The following is a 22,147-nucleotide window of genomic DNA, read 5'->3' as shown; positions in this document are numbered from 1 at the left end:
GGTGTGGAACAGACACGGGGGACCCTTAGTGCCAGCTGTTTTGTTTTGCAGACCCCTTCCCTTTGGGTTGGCATTGACATGAGTGTGGCTCTGGGGGCAGGAACAAGAGAAGACAGTGGGGATGGGCTTTGTAGGGGTCATCAGGGTGTAGATGGAAGCCAGGTACAAGAAGTGGGAGCTGAACTGCCACAGATCTAAGCCAAACCACAGGAGAGGCTGCACTGGCATTTCTGATGCATATGTGCTGACCATTTGCCAGGAGGGGAAAGCAGTGCCAGCTCAGAGATGGGGAGAGCAAGAGCCTTGCAGAGGGATGAGGAGGCAATGGGAGAGAGCCATCCTTGTGGAAGACAGGGGAGAGGGCTGAGAGCCGCCACGCAGTCACTGACGGGAAAGGCTCAGCGAAACTGGGATGGAGGGCTCTGCATGGAGGGGAATCAACTCTTGAGGAAGACCACCAGGGGAGAGCCCGCCATGTTGCTTGGCGTCTCTATAGCAACTGGCCGGCAGGGTCCGGAGGTGCCATCTTGTTTACTATCACCATAGCAACGAGCCTGTCCAGGCCGGGGACGCCATCTTGTTTAGTGTCTCCACAGCAACGAGAGCTGCTGGGCCGGACCCGGCCTGGCCGGAGCCATGGCGGGTGCAGGAAAGCTGGAGGAACTGGAGCTCAGTGCCGAGGAGGTGGAGCGGCTCCAGCGGGCCTTCCGCGACGAGAAGTTCCGGGCGCTGTTCGCCGAGTACACGGCAGAGCTGGCCGACCCGGAGCAGCGTAAACTGTACGAGGAGGAGGTGACGGCCCTGGAGCGGGAGCGCGGCATGGAGGTGCGCTTCATCCACCCCGAGGCGGGCTACGTACTGCGGACCAGCCAGGCCGGCTCCCGCCGCTGCTACCTCAACGTCTGCAGCAACCCGCACGTCGGGGCGCCGCAGGCCCGAGCCGAGCACGGCGGCCACCGCTGGGCCCTTCCCTACAGTCTGGCGCCGGGTCGCGAGGAGCTGAGCCGCGGGGGCCAGCGCCGCCTGGTCTACGACGTGGTTTTCCACCCGGCGGCGCTCCGCCTGGCCGCCCGCAACGCCCGCTTCCGCCGCCTGCTCAGCGGCACGGCGCTGGATGCTGTGGAGCGCCACTGCTCCGTGCAGCTCGACCGCACCAACGCCGTCGTCCTCCGTGGCACCAAATACAAGGGCGTCCCGCAAGCGCCCGTCATTCGCACCCCACTGCCCGGCGGCGCGCCGCCACCGCCTGACGACGGCTATTCTCCGCTGCCGCCCTTCCCTTTCCCGCCCGCTGCCGCCGCCCCGCCGCCCGCCGCCCCGCCGCCGCCGGCACGGCCTCCCGGCCCCACCACGCCGCGCTGGAGCATCCGCCACCGCTCCTACGTGGACCTGCAAGACTACCGATACAGCCGCGACTCGGCGCCCAGCCCGGTGCCACGGGAGCTGGTGGTGACAGTGGACCTTCCGCTGCTGCGCTCCGCCACCCAGGCCGACCTGAACATCTGCGGCCGGGAGCTGCGCCTCGACTCGCAGCGTCCCGCCTACCGCCTTCGCCTCCGCCTCCCTTACGACGTAGACGAGAGCGGCGGGAGCGCCGCCTTCAACAAGGCCCAGCGGCAGCTCGTGGTCACGTTGCCCGTGGTACCGCAGCCGTGCCCACGGGAGCCGCTACAACTGGGCGAGGAGCGGGTGGAGAAGGCCGAACCGAGTGCTGAGGCGGCCGGCGGGGCGGCTCCTACCCCAGGCGGCAGCGGCGGCACAGTCCGGAGCACGTGCGGCGGCGGGGAGCCCGCCGACCCACCCGCGGGCGGCGACCTGTCCCCGCCCCGCTCCGGCGCTGCTTCCTCTGCTCTGTGCTCCAGCCCCGAGCAGGCCGTGACCTGCGGCCTTGGCGAGGACGGCTCTCCGAGCCTTCCCGGGAGCCCGGCCCTGCCGGCCGTAGAGGGCATCCCTGGCGAGATGGCGCTTCCCCGGGACTCCGGCAGCCTTGGGGCTGCCCTGTGCCCTCCCTTCCAGTGCCGGCAGGATGAGACCTCCCTTATCCTGGTCGTGCATGTGCCCTGCATCAAGCCCCAGAGCCTCAGCGAGGACGTGGGCACGAACCACTACAGCCTCCACTTCTCCAGTGAGACTGGTTCCTATGCCCTCTTCTTACAGTTTCCACCTGAAAACAAGCTGGCGTCCACTGAGACCAGTGTTAATGTGTCTGCCCACAACGCTGCCTTTGTGCTCACCAAGGCCCCTGGCAGCCCTGGGCTCTGGGAGAAGTTCAGCTTCGGCCTTGAAGCCTCCGCTCTGCAGGTAATGGCTTCAAAATGGCAGGGTTGGCATGTCACATTCCCTCGAGTGCCACCGCTTTGCTGCGGTGTGTGACTTTTGTTGTTTGTATTTGTTTGTGAATGATGTCTTAGGAAGAGGTTAGGTTATTGGTCTGAGTTCAGAAGTTGGTAGTGGGGGAAACTGCTTCCCTCAGAGAGCTGCTATTGGCTGTAAGTGGAATGACCTAATTAATGCTAGTCTTGTATGAACAGTACAAAGGTCACATCACAGAGCTGACAGCACTGACTTCAACCTCCCGTGCTTTTTTTTTTCTCTAAGGGAACTTCTGATGATGAGTGAAAATGGAGCCTGCCCTATGTCCTTAGTGTTAGCTTTTACAGCCATCTAAATTGCTCATGCAGCCTATTCACATGAAGCAAGGAGATAATTATAATACACCAGGTGTACACAACACATGCATACAGTGTCATGAAATGCAAATGTGTGAGTGGAGTGTACCTGTGGCTGTTTACTCTGTGTGGGACAGAACTCCCTTTAATTCAACCAGAGTAGTACAGCAAACAGCAGCACTTGCTGTTGATAGCCATTTGCTGGTCTAGTTCTTCACCTTCTTCTTACCAGCCTGAATATGATTCTAATTGAGATGTTTTATGATTTTATGGGTTGCTGGGCAGTGATGCTGCCTGTAGTGGGAGGAGGTTAGTGCATCTGCTGCATGTGGCCAATTGCCTGCTGAAAACTGGCAGTGTCTCAGTAAAGGGGTGCTCAACTTGTGCTACTGTCACTGTCAAGAAGTGCTCACACAAGTCTTGCTTAGAACTACATTATTCTGTAAACTCAGAGTTTCAAGCATCTTATCATGAGCAAGGATTAAGACAGCACAAATCTTGTGTAACCTTTCAGCTGTGTGATTTGGAGTTTGTCTTTATTTTAGAGCAACAAAATCCTTTGCAGTTTGGATCACATACTGTGGGAGTGCAAGTACAGAAAACTGGCAGCTTAAAGTATATACACTGGGATGGTGCCTTGGACTATCTCAGTTGCTCCATCCCTACAATTAGAAAGTACCATGTGATACTGGAAGATATTTATCCAATTAGTGTATATGCAGCTGAATCTTCACATTTTATTTCCCATTTACCAGGCTGCGTACTTTTTCTGTAGTAGCAACTCCTTTGAAGGAGGAGCTGATAATTTTCGCGTCAATGATTATGAATTTATTGAGAACCACCTATGCTGAGCTGTTTACCATGCATCTCCTCTGCTTTTACCAGAGCAGGAGCCTGCAAGTCCATGCAAGTGGGGCCACGAAATAGCACTACTGTGAAATGGTGTGATCAAGTACTGGGTGCCAATGTGACATCATATTAGCCGCCATGAAAACTACTGCCTGGTTTTTGTATAGGTTAAGAAGGCGTGAGGTATTTATCCACTACATGGGCTATTTATCCACCTTTTCAGATAGTCAGCATATTTTTCATCATGTGCCACGGTGCGTACCCGTGCGCTTCCTTGTTGTTTTATGGTGTGCAGATTTAAATGCAGGTTTTAAGAGAAGTTGCTTTCTGTGACTCTGTGTGGGGATCTGAGAAGTCAGTTTGCGAACAGGAAATTCTGCTGCAGTATCTTTAGCCCTGTGATTGATAGACATTCCTGCACCCTTTGATCTCAGTCTAGTGATTGGAAGTATTTGGTAAGTGCATTTCTTACGATGATTGGGGGAACATCTTTTGATTGAAAGTTGTTAAAAGGCCATTCAGTAATGAGATTTTGATCAATATTAACATTTGGTGAGTTAAACACATCTTTGAATGCGCTGAATTTATTATATATTGCAGAATGTTTTGGGTGGAGTAGTAGGAGGAGAAGATTAGGCATTAGTCATGGACCTCCCAGCCATTCATTCATGTAGCAGGCTAAAAAAGATTGATTTTTTTCTGGCATGCAGTCCTTTTGGATGCCAGGCCTGCAAATTAAAGCAGCTGAAATAATCTGAAATAATTTGTTCTGTTTGCCTTTTTTTAACTGTGCTATTTCCCAAAAGTGCCTGTGCCAGCGCTGATAGCGGCATTCACTCAGAGTGAAGTGAGAAGAAATAATATTTAATTAGAACTACCATTATGTGCTGTCTTCTGACCATTAACTGTTTGCTTGTGGTAGCTTCTTTTGTACTTATGTTGATTTCTTCAATTTGCGTGCTGTCATCTCTGGTGCTTTTCTGCTCTGAGTCTCTTTCAATCAGGGCTAGGGTTTTTGCATGGAGATGTGCAAGGATTTGCATCAGTCATAGAGAGGGTGTTTTAGGAACACACAAAGTAACAGCTCCCTCTTTAATCACTTCAGGGAGCTTTTGGTGGCCTAGGCGAGGAATTTTATCCTGCACCTTGTGATCATGCTGCTCTCTGCTTGTTTGTCACCACTTCTGCCACAGCAGCATTGCCAGAGGGTAGTGTGTGGTGAAAGAAGAGGCCTGTGTTTTTTACAGATATGAAAATCCTACTCTTAAGAGTGACAGAGCACTGGAACAGGTTGCCCAGGGGGGTTGTGGAGTCTCCTACACTGGAGATATTCAAGGCCCGCCTGGACAAGTTCCTGTGTGATGTACTGTAGGTTACCCTGCTCTTGCAGGGGGGTTGGACTAGATGATCTTTTGAGGTCCCTTCCAACCCTTGGGATTCTGTGATTCTGTGATTCTTTGTTCTGGGAAGTTGGAGACCAAGGGTTTTTGTGTTGTTTCATGGAACAGATTCATTGCTGGGTTAGTTCAGAAATCCACCCAACTCAGCAACAGCTCATGCCAAAGTAGCTATTACAGTACCCTGTTAGGCTGCTTGTGCAATTGTCTCCCATTAACTTGCCAAAGAGCCAGGAAAGTGTGTTAGGATTAGTGTTCTCTGCAGAAGCAGAAAGCATCTCGTTGACAGCCTCCTCCCTGGGCTGTGCTGTAGCGCCTGTCACTTGATTTTGATTGTCTGTGTGCCTCTGCCCGGATTGACATGTATGATAACGGTGCTGGTAATTGCACAGCCCTGCCTTGCATGCTTGTGGTGCTCCTGTTATTGCACTGGCCTCTTTTCTTGTTGGAAATTGGTCTGATAGATAGTGATAGAAGAATGAATTGGTCTTGTCCTTAGGACACCGTTCTTGAAAGAGAATTTCAAGGAGTGGTTTTCCTTTTGTAGTCAGATACATTTGAATCCCTGTGCTGAAAGATGATATATTTAGAGCTCGGTTTCCACAGATGCTGCGCAGTCTGAATTCCCACCCCAGCAAGTGCTTATTTTCAGCAAGTCTTTATGGTGCAACAGTTCTCCCTGGACTTTAACTGTGTCATTACAAATGGTCCTATGTTTGATAGGTCTTGATATTGCTTTGGTTTTGCTGCTTTCCCATACAATAGATAGTCAGCTCTCTGCTGACTCTTAGCCCTAACTTCTTAGAAGTGGTTGAAGCCATAGCTTCTCCTTCACTTTGAGTAGTTTCACTCCTTGTCTAAACATCCAAACACTTGTTATGGTCAGCAGAAATCTTATAAAGATTTTGCTACTTGGAAATTTGTTGACCAGGGTCACATATTTCAGGGTTTAAAAGTTATCTTGTCACTGGCCTTGTGCTCAATCGCTGTACCGGGGACCATGTAGCAGTGATCTTTCTGCAGGGCTTGCTCTGTTTTTTCCAGCGGAATAGGGACTCATGATTTGAGGAAGCTGCCCAGCTTCCTCCCTGCCTGAATCGTGCTGTTACTCCTTATTGTGGTTCATCCACTAATATTTTCTACATCTTTTGCTTTTATTTGTTTAAATCCTGGGAGCTCAGACTAGGTAACTCCTGCATCAGAGAGTTCCCCTTCATTTTAAGACAACAGAGCCTGGCAAGTAAATGATGAAAAAGAATGGTTGAGATTTAAAAAACCATTAATAAAATCTGTGAGCCTGCCAGGCCAGGCTTCTGAGAACAACATGTTCCAGAATGTCCTGGGTTATGCCAGAGCTGGAGTTGGGCAATTACGGAAATCATGCCTATGTAAAGTACTGTCTTTTAATGTTTGGTCTCCTGGGGTTAAATGTTCAATTCTTAACGGAAATAAAATCCAGTTTTCTGGTGGGTGTATCTGAACTACTGAGACTTGGAGGCTCAGTTATACTAACATGTGAAACACATTTGCTAGATAATGAATTCTGCCTGCAGTTTGGGGTGATGTGTGCTTATTTTCTTGTCATTAGAAAAGGATTGGTTAAAGGAATAATTCTCTTTCATGCTGATCCACACCCTTCCTGCCCTTCTCAGTGGCCTGAAATGAGTTTGTTCAGAAGATGTGTACTCGTTTTCCTGATAAGTGCTTCCCTCCTGGGATATCTCTTTCTGGGGAGAGAACTGCTGCAGCTAGTCCATCCCTTTTGTAATAAAAGCCCATGTTCTGTTATGGAGAATATTAAGATTTAATTCACATAAACCCCCAAGGGTCTCCAGAGAACAGCAGGCAGCAGTGTTTCCTCTGCTTTACCACTCTTTGATATGTTTTTTTAACATTTACAGTATGAAAAACATTATACTAAACATTCCTGATTAGTTCATAGTTTGAACCAAGCATGAGTTAAGCCATTTAAAGGATTGCTTAAGAGAGATATCTAGGAGGGAATTGCATAGCCATATGAAAGCTTTGTGTGAATGCTGATGTCTTCATGGTGAATGTTTTAGAAGGGCATGTTACTGAGCATAAAAAAAGAGGTGTGATTTTTCTGCTTGGCACAGCCACTGGTGCCTTGTAAAGGAGATCTTTTTGAAGGTCTTGCTTTTTCCGTCAGAAAGCAGAGGTAAATAGCCCTCCCTGTGACCTCTGCTCACTGCACACACCTACTGCCACGTGTTGTTTTCTAACCCGTGGACTTCTGTGTTCTGCTTTGGCAATAGGTTTGCTCCTGTGAGACAAACACCTGCTATGACCTGTTTATACAAAACCCCATGGGAACAGTATTATTTTTAGTTGTATTTACAGCAGAGAGATTGTCAGGCTTTGTAATTAATCATCTTGTTATCTCATTGAATATGGTATTTCATAGAATCATAGAATCCTAGAATGGTTTGGGTTGGAAGGGACTTTAAAGATCATCCAGTTCCAACCCCTGCCACAGGCAGTGACACCTTCAACTAGACCAGGTTGCCCCAAGCCCTGTCCAACCTGACCTTGAACACTTCTAGGTGTTGGGCAGCCGCAGCTTCTCTGGGATAGCCTCAGTGCCTCACCACCCTCGCAGTGAAGAACTTCTTCCTAATATCTAATCTAAATCTGCCTTCTGTCAGTTTAAAGCCATTTATCCTTGTCCTGTTACTCCATGTCCTTGTACAAAGCCCTGTCCAGCTTTCTTGTAGGCCCCTTTAGGCACTAGAAACTGCTTTAAGATCTCCCCAGAACCTTCTCTTCCCCAGGCTGAACAAGCCCAGCTCTCTCGGCCTGTCTCCACAGCAGAGGTGCTCCAGCCCTCTGATTTGTATGTCTTGTATGTGCTGTCAGCTATTTGCTCTCAGGCAGATCATGTCTTTCCAGCTATATTGGACATGTACTTGGCATGAGGGAGCTGAGAGGCCACGTATTCTCTGGAATAGAAATCATCTAGGTGAGGCTGCAGGTAGCAGAGCAGTGTTGCTCCTAGTGCTCCCACATGGGAGCATGTGGAGAAGGCCGTGGACTAGATGTTCTGTACTTCCTGGGGCCATGCTGTGGCTGTTCTTTTGCTTGGTGATCTCAGAATTAGAGCTCTTGTGAATAAATGTAATTCTTGGTTTGAGAGTCAGCCAAGCATGAAACTGAGAGAGCTGTGTTGGGAAGTATGAAACACACTAACATTTTAAGCCTATGCCAGCTTTCAAGGAGAACTCTGTACTAGAGAGCTGAATGGATGCTGCGGTATGCTCACAGTCCAAACGGGTGCTGGATCTCAGTTGGCTGGGGCAGTCCCACTATCTGTACTGCTGCATTTAGGCTTTGCCCTTATTTCCAAACTATTTTGAGTTGTGTTACATGCTTTCTTTGAAAGTCAGGGTTATAATTTTCAGTTCCCAAGCTACTATAGAGAGTTAATAATAGTTAGGGATCACTTCTTAGAAGATGATGCTAGAAACTAGGACTGTAGTGCTTAATCCTACAACAGCTTATTTTGGTTCAGTTTATTCTGTGCTCAGTGTTTCAGGAATCTTGGCATGTTTTTGAGGAGGTCAGAGAAGGACAGAAAAGGAGAACAGAACGAATTTATTGTTTGGTATTTTTCAAAGTAATCTCTTTCCCAAACTACATTAAGAAATGTAATTAGTTCGCTTCTGCTATAAAACAAACTAATTTCTGAATAGCCTTTAATTTGTAGATGCATTATGGGAATAACATTCTTACACGTAACAGTTATGTAAGGAAACATTATTAACTTACTGATCAAGCTCATGAAAGCTTCTTTTGAGCTGTTTAATCTGTATGAATACCTTATAAAAATTTTCACCCCCAGGACAGGTACTTTTATTCACCAAAACTTTGAACTTCCAATTTTCGTGTCGAGCTGGTTGCAGTGGGACCCTAAGAACTGAGAGGCCAGGAGATCCATAGATACAGGTCCCTTTTCCTATTGGCATGAGCTTCTCATTACAGAATACATGCAAATGATTTCAGCCTGAAATTTGTCCCACTTTTAAAACTGTTGCAGCCTGTGTGGGAAGTAACTCTGGATGATAACTGGCTACAAGTTTAGATAAAGTAATGCAAACAAAGTCTTTGAGAAGGGCAGCTGTGGGGGACTGGCTTTGTGCTGTGCCTGCCAGTGTTGCTGCTGCTATGCGTTGTCAGTGCTGTGCAATACAACGATGGTTTTGAGTGATGAAGTGTTCTAGAAACCAAAGTCTTTCCTGCTAACATTTATGTTAATTTGGTCTCAGTTTAGTCACAGGGAAAAATGAATGTGTACCAAACAGCAGATGACAGTATGTGCAGGGAAAACCAAATTTAATTCTGAGTTGCTAAGAGAGTACCATAAATATCAGAAAATAAACTGTTTAAACTGAAGAATTATTTTACAGGTCGTTGAAATCATCTGCAGATGGTTGTCCTCTGCTGCTCTTTCAGGCCAGAGCAAACAGGCTTTAAAATAAATTCCTGAATCATGCTTCTCAAGGTCTGTGCTTTGATAACATCTGCAGTAATATAAATGCCTTAGCGTATACTTTCCATGTATGCGAAGTCTGAATTACAGTTGCTGGCTGACTGAACAGGCTAATGATAATCATTATATTGACAACAAACAGCACTGCTTGGGCTTGTGTGTACAGTGCAAGGTACCATGATTTATGGCAGTTCACTGGATAGTGCTGTGATAAAATTTTAAATAATTACTTGACATGTAAGTGTAGTGCTCTGGGAATATGGTGTTGAGCTGGTATGAAACCTGGTAAGACTGTTTTATTAGTAATTAGCCAAAATGATAGGAACATTTTCACAAGCTGTTAACTTTTCATCCCTGTGTAAAATACTGATCAATAGACTTTCCATTCAATTTTCGGTTTTAACAGTATTTTCTGTGAAGAAAACAAATTATTTTGGTGTTAATCAGGGAGTAAACCTTCAGAAAGATTTATTTGGTTCGTGGCCTAAATGCAAAGTCATATTTATTGTCACTCTAATAGCCATGGTTCACTGACAGTGCTGGTACTTCACACCCCTCACCAGGGAAGCAGGTATATATGGAGCTCTCAACCTCACATTCACTGGTAAGGGTCCTCCCAGTTTTCTTCATTGTATCTCTGCTTTGGTGCATATAAAAAGTTGCCTGCTATTTCAGAAATGCTTCCATGAAACTATCCCTCCGTTTGCTGGAATGCTGGGTGCTGAGCCCCTTGGCAGTGTGCTCCCTATGCATCTGCTGCTGTTTCTCCATAGCAATGACTTTGGAGGCAACCGCTCTACAGCATCTCACAGGAGGTGACCCTGTGGCTAAAGTTGCTTCAGACAAAACAATCTAAGGATGTGATTTGTGGTATTTTGACATAACAGAAAACTTTCCATTACCTGTTGGCTTTTCAAGCATCTCCTCTCCTGATTCCTGTACCTGTGATTTCTTTTTATAGTTAGTCTGCTTATGGACATGAGCAAGGTCAGGCACCAACTTTAAGAGCACAAATGCACAGTAAGAGTCCTTTCGCAACAGGCTTATGCTCTCACTAGACAAAGCAAATGCAGGTTCAGAGGGAAAAAAATTTTTTTTCTTCCATTTTATACCAGAAAAATGGAGGCAAAGAGACTTGCTCACAGTCATAGCAGTCTGGGAGAAAGCATAGAATCGAGCAAGATTGCTGAGATCCAAAACCTACAGAGGTCCATTTCTTAAAGGGGTGTTGAGAAGTGGAGATCTTGTAGCAGTTATTTTGGAGGAGAAAACGGTGACAAACACTGGTTTCTTTTTTCATCCTCACTCAAATTGAGAGTCTCCAGCTTTTAGGAAAATGTTCTTGCTGTTCAAATGAAAACGTGGAGTGTGAAGGAGTGGTGATGTCAGTTAAAGGTGACTTCAGTTTCTTTGCTGGGTGAGGAGAGCTGCCATGCTGGAGCAGAGGGTGCTTTTCTGCACTTTCCTTCCAAGCAAAGGCAGGATACCAGGGTGGGCTGAACCACCATCACACTCGGCAGCATGCCAGAAACACGACAGAAGGGAAGTTGAACTATTCTCTGTGTGATGCGTGGGCAAAGTGGTTCTTGGCAGAGGTGGAACTATATCTCCTGTGCTGCTCAAGGCCTTGCCCAAGGTCTGGTTCATGAGCCTGTGGGAATTTCAGGGCTGCACAGAGTTTTGTGTCTGTACTCCCTTGCCTTCTTTCTTTACTCTGACACCTTCTCTTGAATTCTGCAGAATATTTCTACAAGCCTAAAGCTTGGCAGCATCCCTCTCTGGCAGGCAAGAAAAGATGCAACATGAGGGAATAAGTACTTTAGGCTTTGGGTACAAAAATACAAGAAGTAGGTATGTTACTAGAGGGTTTCCTGTCAAGAGCAGCCCTGCTGTAGTTTAATCTTTCTACAAACTGTTTCAGCATCAGATGTTGGATGTTTGCCTGGATTGTAATTTTTTCTGGATAGAAAAAAAATACAGTCTTCTAGTTTTGAAAACCAGCAATAGGTGTGTTACAATTTTCTGACTTCTAATTTAAATAGTGAAAAAAATAGGATGCTGTTTTATTTTTTCCTCACACATAATTTGTTTTCAAGATGAGAGTTAAATTTTGTACCCTAGATACAGTGTGGCATCTGGCTGTGCATAAGGCTACATCCACAGGGGGTGAAAAATATGCAGAATTGCCTTCTTGCTTCTTAGTCCACAAGATGCCAGTGATAATTGAATTTAACTTTCATTGAGTTGACAAGAGGGTAGAACTGGACTGAGAAATTTAAAAGTATGACTAAAAGTAGAAGGTTTGCAACTTTCCTTTGCTATTTACAATTAAACAGTTCATTGTTAAATGGGAAAGCTAATTCACAGAACATAACAACAGTCCTCTGGGTTAGACCATTTTTATTGTGACGACATCTGTCCTTGCCTGCAGCCTACAGCAGATGATTTAGGAAGACTATGAGGACAGGGAAAGCTCTGCAGTTATTATGAAACAGAACCTCCAGAATATATTTTAGGACCTTTAATTACCTGCAACTGATTTAAATCTTTAAACCTGCAGCAACATGTTTCACATTGTGAACCGCGTAATAACAGTGTCAAAACAGGTCCCAGACAGTTGTCTTTAACTGTGGATACTTCTCTGTTTCTTCTAACTGGTGTTTACGCTTGCCAAAATGGAGATCTGAGAAGCCTCAATGGATGGATGTGAAATGGGTATAGCCATGCACGTTTCATAGCTTTTGCTTTAGAAGGCCTGATCTTGAAGTCTGAGGGTTCAAAGATTCTGTGGTGACAGTCCAAAGAGGTGTTTGCATTTTCCTAAAGTAAGGCATTGAAACAAATCCATAAAAGCCTTCCTGATGTTAAGACAGGTGAGGACAGCGGAACAATGTTGGTGCAAATAGTTTCTCAGAGGGAGTCTAAATCTGTATATTAGTCACATACTGAAAGAGAGAAAAAACATGGTTTTTTAAATCTTTGTAATGATACAGATCTATAAATTGAAATGAGCTAAGCACTGGTCCTCAATTCATTTCAACCTGTTACTTCTGAATGTCTGATTTAGAATTTCTCTAATGAGACATGAGTGTGCTGTGAAATTAATATTGTGAATCAGTATCCTGCCTTTGTCTGGAGCGAGTTTCTTGCTCCAATATTGCTGAAGTATAGTATGAAAAGAACACAACCTGCTCTCTCTTTTCTTTAGGAAAGATGGTTTGTCAGTGAAGAAAACATTGATGGATTTCTAGGCACTGTTTCATGCCCTTCCTTTTGCTCCCAATCAGCACTGGAAAGCCAGCCATTAATTGAAGTGCTTGATGTTACTGAGGACAGAATTCAAATCAGGTTGACGGTAAGGATCTCTCTAGCAGTAGTACATATTGCTCACTCACTGATTTATGTACTTCAGCAAGATGATATCAAGTCTGACCAAAACAGCTTTGCTCCTGTTTTGTCTTGATGCAGCAGGGAAGACCGTACAGTGGGGTGTATTTGCAAGTATAAATGTCAGCTTTTAGAAGCATAGGTTCGCATTTGTGCAATTTAATGTGACCAAGGGACTGAAACTTCTTGTATTTCATTTGGAAGATGGAGAACTCTGATACAGTCGCTAAAGACGGTGCTTTCTCCTTGCAGGAATACAGCATGGCATGCACACACTAGATCTCTCATTGGTATTAAAAGAAAAAAAATAAATTACTAAGTACCTAGTATCCCTCATTCAGAGGGACCCCAGGTGCTTCCAGGTCAGAGCTGATGACAACATGCTGCAAACAAATCATGAAGGATGTCATCAGAATAAAAGCCATAATGTTCTTAAAATGGAAATGAAGAAGTGATAATCCACATCCTTCAAGTACCCAAGAGTTTGAGCACGTGTACTGGAGCCCATGGTTAGAGCATCCCACGTGGGTGTCTGGTAATCAGAAATGAACATACCCAGAGGGACTTGGGGTCAGGAGGGAGTGGAGAAGCAGAGAATCCGGCTGCTGGGAGTGTGAAACAGAATGGATGTACAGAGGGTGCTCAGTCACAGCCACTGCTTCACTCTGCCTTGTCACACAGGCAGGGGAAACCTTGAGGATTTTGTCTGAGAAGAACTGGGTTTTGGTATCTTTATTTGGTTTCCTGTTGTGTAGATAATTAAATATGGGACTATTCATGTTAATCATTGGTCTCAAATTCACTACTTGTAATGTTTAAGGTCTCATTCAGGCTACCCTTCTTCCTCAATCACCCTGTCTGGGTAAAGGCTGCAAGGCAGTCTGTTTCTGAAGTCTGTCACAGGATTAAAATTATGTCCCTTTGCAATACAGCAGATGGACAGATGAAGAAAATAAAACATTAGTTTTTGTAAGGAGGTAAACCCCCCAGATCAGCTAGGATTTTTTGATAGACACTGCATCAGAAATAAATTTAAAACTCTTCTTAAAGTAAAGGTAATATGCAGGGACAATCAGATCACTACTGTGTCCATAAACTGGAGACTGCAGATACAGTTAATGTGTAGATGGCTTCTTGGAAAGCAAGTTCAGATGAAGAATGTGACCTCTGAAACTGAGCTGGAGGACCAAGGAATTTACCCTAAAGACAGTGGGTCCAGCTTACATTAGCTAGTGTGGACTGTAAATTAAAAATTCAAACTGTTGGAGGGCAGATGTGTTATGTTTTGGCACTTAAGAAAGGGAAGCTAAGTTACCTGAAATCATCACATCTTCCTGGGGGAGAATCATCCACTGATGAGAATTACTTACTAGTGTTTCTTTCTTTTCTTGCTAGAGTGGGGTCAGAAAGGGTTGGCTGTGTGAGAAAGTGACTCAGTCTTTGAATCCATGAATCCAGCTGCTCGTGGACAGATTCCTGCCTGATCCTGACTGTCCATTGAAGGGGATGTATAAGTTACCAGCTGCTTTTTTTTTTTTTTTTTTAATAAAGCAGTCGATACCTAATGGTGAAATTGGCTGTTCCTTAGACAGCACCGGGTCTCACAGTTCATACTCTCCTGAGGTAAACCGCAGCAATTCCTGGATTAACTTGCTTAGGCCAATTGAGAAGACTTTCTAGTTACACCTTTTACATGGGACAGGGTGATAATTTCCCTAATTGCAAGGTTAGAGTCCATTTCTTGCAATGAGAGTTTAGATCCCTTGGCTGATTTTCTGGCTCCTGAGCTGTTGAAAACAGCCTGGGTGTGGTGACTGGCTAGTCTTCCCCACTGCTAATTGCGATGGAGGCCGTGGTCACTTGGCAGCTGCCCAGCAGCATTTCCTATTGCAGAGGAAACACTTGGGAGGCAAACAACCTCCCTGCCACTCATTCCCTTGAGCAGTACAAGGTCAGGAAAACCTCAGCACTGTCCTGACTTGGCTTTCTGGAAGTAGATGTTGGAGAAACAAGTGTCTTAGCCTGTCTTTACAACAATTTTGTGTGCCCAGTCTGTTTCAACTATAAAACAATTCATTTGTTTTCTTGACAGCCGCAGGAAACAGTCCATTCTGAATGTGATGGAAAAGAAGAAATGCTTAGCAGCTCAGGAGGAGAGCTTGCTGAAAAGATAAATGGCGACTACCTCCAAACAAAGGCAGAAACAAACTGTACTGCAGCTGACACAGTTGAGGGAGAACATGCTGCAGAAACTAACAAAACTTCCACATCTTTTGCTGAAACAATAGGAAAAGTAGGTTGTAGTTCACACCATTGTTTGCAGCATGAACCTTCTGACACCAGTTCAGCGATTCCTGGCGAATCTAGGAGAAAGGAACCGGATTTAGAAAGTGCTGCCATTGCAGATGAAAGGGCTGTGGCTGCAAGCTCTGAAAAACAAGCAGGCCTTCTGCGGGAGGAGCAGGCAGGAGGCGAAGGGGATGAAGCGGCTGCTCCTGCAGGGTCAGTGGAGGGGCACCAGCACAGCTCGGACAGCAGAGGGGTCTCCCCACTTCTGCGAGAAGTGAGCACGCAGGATGGGAGTGTGCAGATCATCAGGGATCACGTAACACACTGCCCGGTCGCCTTCCAGAATTCTTTGCTGTATGAATTAGACTAGCTGAATTATTTTAGGATTTCCTTCTGTTGTTCACTGCTTTACTGTGATTTCCACAGGTTGGTTTATGACTTCAGGACCAAGAGTAGAACACAGGTTCCTACTCAAACTGTTTTGTTTACATGTCGACAGAGAATACCTGTATTGTTAATAATTTGTGAAGTTAGTAGGTCTGAGTTTTCTTATGTATGGGCTGAAATAGTTTTACTTACCAGAAAGGTGCAGTTGAAGATGAATCTGAGCTTGTGGAAGAAAAATGCATCTTAATGTTTACATACCTTTCTTAGTCTCTTGCTACATTACAGGGAATATTTGTATATATTCTCCTTTTAACAGCTCCCTCAGGACTTTCTGTGTTTAATCCACCTAGAAATGAGCAGTATTCATAATTTTTCAAACCTTTCTTTTTGTGATAACTTCAGGATTAGACTTGCAGTGATCTGTAGCAAGGAGCTGAAATTTCAAATTACACAGAGAAGTTCTAACTAGTCTCCGAGAAATAACCAGCATTTATACTGTGTATTCCACCCTAGCATGTTACTTTAGATCCACAGCATCCAGACCTACTCCAGCCTGTCAAGCTAGCAAATTCAGCTGCACAGTAAAAGCAGCCTTTTTTGTTGTACACCTGCTACAAAATATTTACAATTGTAAAAGGCATTTTTATCCTGATTACTTTTTAAAAACAGTTCCCCAAGAGCTTCAGCGTGCTGTTTGCTGATTCACCTCTCTGAAGAACAGATCTAGTAATAAACTTTCAGTTCCCTTTCTCACTACCTCTGAAATAACTTCTGTGTTCTTTTGAGTTGTAGAGGACACAAACATGCTTTAGAAGAAAGTTCAATTTGACTTGTTTCACAGCTGCTCTGGAATTTACCCTTACATTTCTGTTAGACGCGAGTGCTTGCAGTGGGGGTATATGGTATTAGCTTTGCTTTTCTAAGTGTGGCAGAGACTACAGCTGCCAGAAGCCTCTGCCCTACCCTGGGCAGCAGCACGGCTCCTGCCCAGCTGAAGGAGGACAAGTGGTTTGCTGGGCTAAGCTTAGCCCTGATCAGCCCTGTCATGAGGTTCCTTTTGGGGGTCATCGAGGGGCTGAGGCACAGGCACAGCTTTTTTGGCATCAGCCCTGACTCTGTGAAGCTATGAAAAAGGGGCAAGTGCCAAAGCTGGTACAAAACTCTGGTACTTAGATGACTCCTGCAAAAAAAAAAAAAAGAGCATCTTATCGCAGTCAAAATAAATATCTGCACACTACTTGGAGTACTTCACATAACTTGGCTCTCTCTCAAATGGACATATAACGGATGTATTCACAGCCCATACAGTAGGTGACAAATGGTGGTAAAAGGAAATCCTTGCTACATGTCCTTCCATTTGTAAGTGGCCATTGTAGCTAGAGTCCTAAGAGCAACAACCCCATTTTCTCTAATGAAAAGAAAGGAAGCTTTTTATTTCTCCCTCCCAATCTCTCAGTACAAACCCCTACCTCTGAATATTGCATGTCTGTCACTTTAGCATAGTGTTTTCTTTCTCTAATATACTTTGTTCTACAGAAAAGGTGCTACTGTTACCAGTTGCGCTTCAAAGCAGCATGTCATGAAAGCAGTTGTATCATTAGACTTAAAACAGGTGAGGAAGCGTTCAGTGTTAGTGGCAGCTCCGCTCAAGCCTGCCAGTAGGCAGCTCTGGTTCACCATTTCCATTACACAGGAGTTACTTTTTTACCAGTTGCTTGACACAGCTGACTGAAAACAAACTTTCTTTTCAGCCAAACAAAAGAGGTGCTGTGCTGCACAGTTGTTCCTCTATTCTGCCTCAATTAGTGAGAGTCATTAAAAAGTTAATGAAGTGAAATGCACACTGCTAGAGCAGGCACTCAGCCCTCTGCATTAAAAACAACCCCCCCCATCCCAATGTTCTAACAACACAAGATGACATCATCTTGTGAGAATTAAAAATTTCTCTGGTATTACAAAACAACAGACTTTTATTTCAGCAGAACTAAAAAAATCGTATATTTATCTACATTGTAGTAAAAACAATTATGTTTTTCCTTCATATATTCATCAACACGTTGCAACCAAACCAGGACACGGGCACAAGGGGATGGCAGGAGGTGCCGGTACTGCCGGCACAGGAATGCCGGCTGGGTCACCATCCCCAGCTCTGCCCTGGCCCCATCACAGAGCACTGCACGCATCAGGAAAGATGCGCCTAAACACAAGTTTTCTCCTCCTCCCAGTGAGTGCGGCAGAGGTCATTTGTGCGTGGGGGCTGCAGCTGGCGGCAGCAGGTAACCTGTTTCCAAAATGTGGCTGTCGAACATGAAAGATTACTATTTTGGGACACCTTTTACAAGAATGTTTATTCATATTAAAGCAGAAACCAACTCATAAATGCTTTTTATACACGTGTGTGCCTGGAAAAGACAGTACGGAACAACTCAAAAAGAAGAAAGGCTGTGAGAACGATCCTCACTGAAGTCTGCGGTAACTTTTACAGAGTTCGTGGTCCCTAATATCTCCCCAGCCTCCGTTTTTCACGTGAGGGGAAAGGGGAGCCATGGAGTACCTTTTACTGACACTCATTGTTTCGGGAAACAGGTACTGCTGGTTGCTGTTCAAGAGAGAGTCGATTTTGGCACTCTGGGTGGATGGTCTGCAGGATTTCTTGTGGTGCATGCCACAGTCCCCCGTGTGAAAAATCCTGGGGATCTCAGGAACCAGCACTTTCCAGAACTTTGGAAGACAAGAGACAGTCAAGTGCTGCAGAGTCCAGTCCCAGTTGTAGTCATCATAGGTGCAGAAGGCATCTGTGCACTCTATGAGCTTCTGGTAGGTGTCTCTGCCGAAGGCCATGCCCATGTTGTGCTCGGTGGACTTCCATGTCTTCATCTCCACTTTGTCGGCTCGGCCGGCGAAGCCGCCGCGGATAGGGCTGTAGGTGCCCAGGGAGACGATCTGGCACTCGGGGCACTCCCGCTCGCGCAGGGCCCAGAGCTTTTTGAGGACGTGGTAGAAGTCGGGTGCTAGGTAGTGGTCCTCTTCCAGGAAGAGGACTGGCCCAGTGTGCTCCCGCAGCGCCCGTACCCGCTCCCAGACGAAGTGCAGCTTCCACCACCAGTGGTGCTTGGTCTGGGAGAAGCGAGCTTCACGATAGTGCCCGAAGGAGTCGGGGTACTCGGCGTTGATGCAGCCCAGGCGCAGGGCTGCCGCCTTGCCCACGTCGCGGGGGCAGTCGCGGGGGTCGTGGCCAGGGAACTCGCGGGGGTAGAGCTGGATGCTGAAGGGGAAGAAGATCTGCAGGACGGGGCAGAAGTCCACACGTGCCACCAGCCGGTTCAGCTCTTCGGCCCACAGGTCATGGCTCAGCACCAGCAGCACATTCTCCACGCCCGCCGCCCGCCGCAGCGACTCCAGCAGCAACCGCAGGTGCTCGGCTCGGTCGTGCACCTGCACCACCAGCACCACGTCCGCCGCGGCGGCCCGCGCCGGGAAGCGCCCGGCGTTCCGCACCGGCTGGTCGAAGTTCAGCCGGTAAACGAGCGAGCGGTAACTCAGCGTCCCGTTCTCGGTGAGCAGCGGCAGTGCCAGCGATGCAGCCGAGGCGTTAGCGGCGGGGCGGCGCGGCGGCGGCTCGCTGACCCGCGGCGGCTCCCCGGTGGTACCGGTACCGCCCCGCTGCTGCTGCTGCTGCCGCCTCCGCCCGCCGCCGCCGGTCCCCCACAGCGCCAGCGCGCACGCCGTCAGCGCCAGCGCCAGCAGCAACACCTTGCGCTTGTAGATCCGCAGCCGCATCCTTCCCGGCGGCGGCGGCCGCCGCTCCCCGCCGCCCTCCCGCCGCCGCCGCCGCCGCCGCCGCCGCCGCTCCCGCAGGCAGCGCGCGCGCGCTGCCGCCACCCCACGCGCACACGTCGCCGCACGCCATAGGCCGCCGGTGCCGCCGCAGCTGCCGCTCTATTGGTCGCCAGCGCCGTCACTCGCCGCCGCTTCCGCCCGTGGGGGCCGCGCAGCCGCTCCCCGCCGTGAGCGCGACCGGCGGGGCTGCGCTCTGATTGGCCAGCCGTAATTGGGGGTCAGTAATTAGGCAAAGCGTGTGGTGGCTGGAGGGCTTGGGAAACGGAGTCGGGGCTGTGGGAAGAAGATCCCCCTGTACTTGCAGGAATGTGATCAGGTAACTGTGGAATTGCAAGGGCAGGACAGGAAAATCCGGGATTTGCAAGAATAACATAAAGTAATTCCTGCTTTGCAAGGAAACTACGGAAAAAAATCGCTCTGGAATCGCAAGAATAAGATGAGAAATGATTCCAGGATTGCACGAGTAAGGGAAAATGGGCTTAGAGCTGAATAATAAAGTAAGATGATTCTAGAATGGCAAGGATGAGACAAGTCTAGCAGGAACAGATTTATTCCTGCTTTGCAATAGAATTGCAAGAACACAAGAAAACAATTCTAGAATTGCAAGAATAATACATAATAATGCTACAATTACAAGAATAACACATAATCATTCTGGAATTGCCAGAATGTGTGAGGACAACCAGTCTAGAATTCGAAAAACAGTCTATCAGATGACAATAACCCTGCAAGTACAAGAACATCTGTAATAAAACACTTCCACAACTCCAAACAACGGCAAGACTTACTCCTGCCATTCTGTACATTGTGCCCTGGCCCCTCTCCTCTGCAGGCACAGGCCAGTTCTGAAGGTTGGTGACCGTTTCACACCACATGTCCCAGCGCCGGTGCTCCCTGAAGGTCAGGTACCTCCTTGTGGCACCAAACAGCTGTTGGCAGGAGGCTGCTGCCACCTCCTCCTGTGCCTGGTGGCACCAAAACCTGCCTGTGTGGTGGTCGCTTATTTCTCAGTATGGGTGAACATCATCGCTTCTGTAATTTTAGGTATTTCTTGCCTCAAGAAGGCAGCCGTCTCCTGCTCCTCAGGGCTGGATTTAACATCTTGTACAGTTGTGGGTAAAACTCCAGCAACCGGAACACCGTCCCACTGGGATGACAGTTTCCCTATCACACAGGCAGCATATGGATAAACACATTTAAGATCACAAAGCACTCGGATAATGCAAAGTGGCAGCAGCACTGCAAAATCAGACCAATTAAAGAACAATTAGAGGTTTTAACTGCATTTAAGAGCACCTCACATTAGACTGCATCCTGTGTAAGAGCTACCACTTGCTTTAATCTGATGAGACTAAGCCCTGCAGTACTCAACACTGACACATCCAAGGCAAAAACCAAACTTCATGGGCATAAGAGAAGGGCGTGGAGCAACGCTTCTGTTTAGCACGCATTTTTAATGATGGTTGCACAGCTTGATCTTTGTTGACCACAGCTGAGCTCTGCGTAACTCAGCGAGTTTCTCCTCCTCACCCAGCACAACTGGTGGTTTTCAAGCGAGGCACTGAGAGCTCCTTGAAAGAGAGGGGCTGGGCTCTGCATCAAAGCTGGTTTGATTCAATCAGGTCACTTTGCTGCAAACAGGACACACCATGTAAACGGCTCAACAGAGCTCCCCACAAGTATGGTAAATGAGGTAGAACAGTTTTGTAGAACAATTTTGCACAGACCCACTTGCTCTGTAAGACGCCCTAAACACAGTATTGGGGCATGCACATGCCTGCATTTGTGGTATCAGAGGACAGAAATGTGCCCGTCTCTTGTCATCTATGACGAAACCCATGCCTGCAGGTTGGCCTTTTCCCAGTGCACCGATGAGAAGCGAGCTGAAGAAGATCTAAGAGACCCCACAGTTGTCTTGCTGTAGGGCAGGGCAAACTGCTGAAGATGCTCCTGGAGGGAGTGATTTCTGCTTTAGCTTTTCCTCTCTCGGCTCTTGGCTCCTTCGCCACCTCCTGGCTGGCTGACAGCCGGCAGAGCGCAGGCACGGAGCGCTGCAGCAGCCCCCCCGGCTGCTCACATCCTCTGCAGCCAGCAAGCCGCAAACCCCAACTCATTCACCTGGCACCTCACTGCCTCTGGGGTGAAGCTGTGGAGTTCACCCGACTGAGACAAACGCTTTGCACCCCGGAGAGAGCTTGTTCATGGGGACTGCGAGACACAGAACATGAAGTTGGTTGGAACCAAGGGAACCTGGGGTATTGTACACCCCTCTGCTTGGCTGCACAAGACTTCCCTTTTCTTCACTTTTTGATGGAAAGTGGGAAAGCAGCAGTTTAGAAAGCTTTTGACTCTGCAAATGGCGGAGGAGCCAATGGTAGAGATGGCAGGATCACAGTGTGCTGGCTGGGGATGTTGCCACATTGCTAGAAGGTGCTCTGGTACCAGCACAACCACAGCTGTGTAAGAACCTTTGCAGAACAGGGCTCCAGTGCACCACCACCCGCTCAGTCAGGTGTGTCTGCCACTGTAGTTTCAGAGGACTAAGGGAAGCCAGGCCAGTTCTGGGGGTGACTGGCTTCAGAGACAATGGCAGCCAGTGTACAGACCTGAGACTTAAAAGAAACCATCAGTGCAGCAAACTATTCCCATCCCAAAGCCCCTTCCCACAGTTCAGTTTCCTTTTCACCCCAAGGGAGGTTGCACTCTTCACGTTGGCCTTGAACCCCCCACTGCATTCTCCTGTCAGCACTGCGGGGCTTGAACAGGGCTTGGCAGCCTTCCCCTCACCTGCCCTGAGCTGTGAAGTGTGGATTCCTCCTCTG

At 47.4% G+C, this 22,147-nt stretch overlaps 2 protein-coding genes across 2 annotated transcripts; one reads left to right on the top strand and one right to left on the bottom strand.

Annotated features, from left to right (window-relative positions):
- The first annotated feature begins 591 nt into the window (after window positions 1-591).
- Window positions 592-16,241, top strand: DNAAF2 (dynein axonemal assembly factor 2). The gene is made up of 3 exons (XM_065686674.1): window positions 592-2,301; window positions 12,631-12,777; window positions 14,902-16,241. The coding sequence occupies exons 1-3, from the start codon at window positions 637-639 to the stop codon at window positions 15,466-15,468; spliced, it is 2,379 nt and encodes a 792-aa protein (XP_065542746.1). The 5' UTR covers window positions 592-636; the 3' UTR covers window positions 15,469-16,241.
- Window positions 16,242-17,814: 1,573 nt separating this feature from the next.
- Window positions 17,815-19,321, bottom strand: MGAT2 (alpha-1,6-mannosyl-glycoprotein 2-beta-N-acetylglucosaminyltransferase). Its single transcript, XM_065686678.1, has one exon. It carries the CDS (start codon window positions 19,263-19,265, stop codon window positions 17,943-17,945), a length of 1,323 nt encoding a protein of 440 aa, XP_065542750.1. The 5' UTR covers window positions 19,266-19,321; the 3' UTR covers window positions 17,815-17,942.
- Window positions 19,322-22,147: the final 2,826 nt, after the last annotated feature.

Source organism: Lathamus discolor, chromosome 6, assembly GCF_037157495.1.
Source record: "Lathamus discolor isolate bLatDis1 chromosome 6, bLatDis1.hap1, whole genome shotgun sequence".
Classification (NCBI taxonomy): Eukaryota; Metazoa; Chordata; class Aves; order Psittaciformes; family Psittacidae; genus Lathamus; species Lathamus discolor.
Note: the sequence above shows the minus strand (reverse complement) of the source record. Positions and strands in the feature narration are given on the sequence as shown.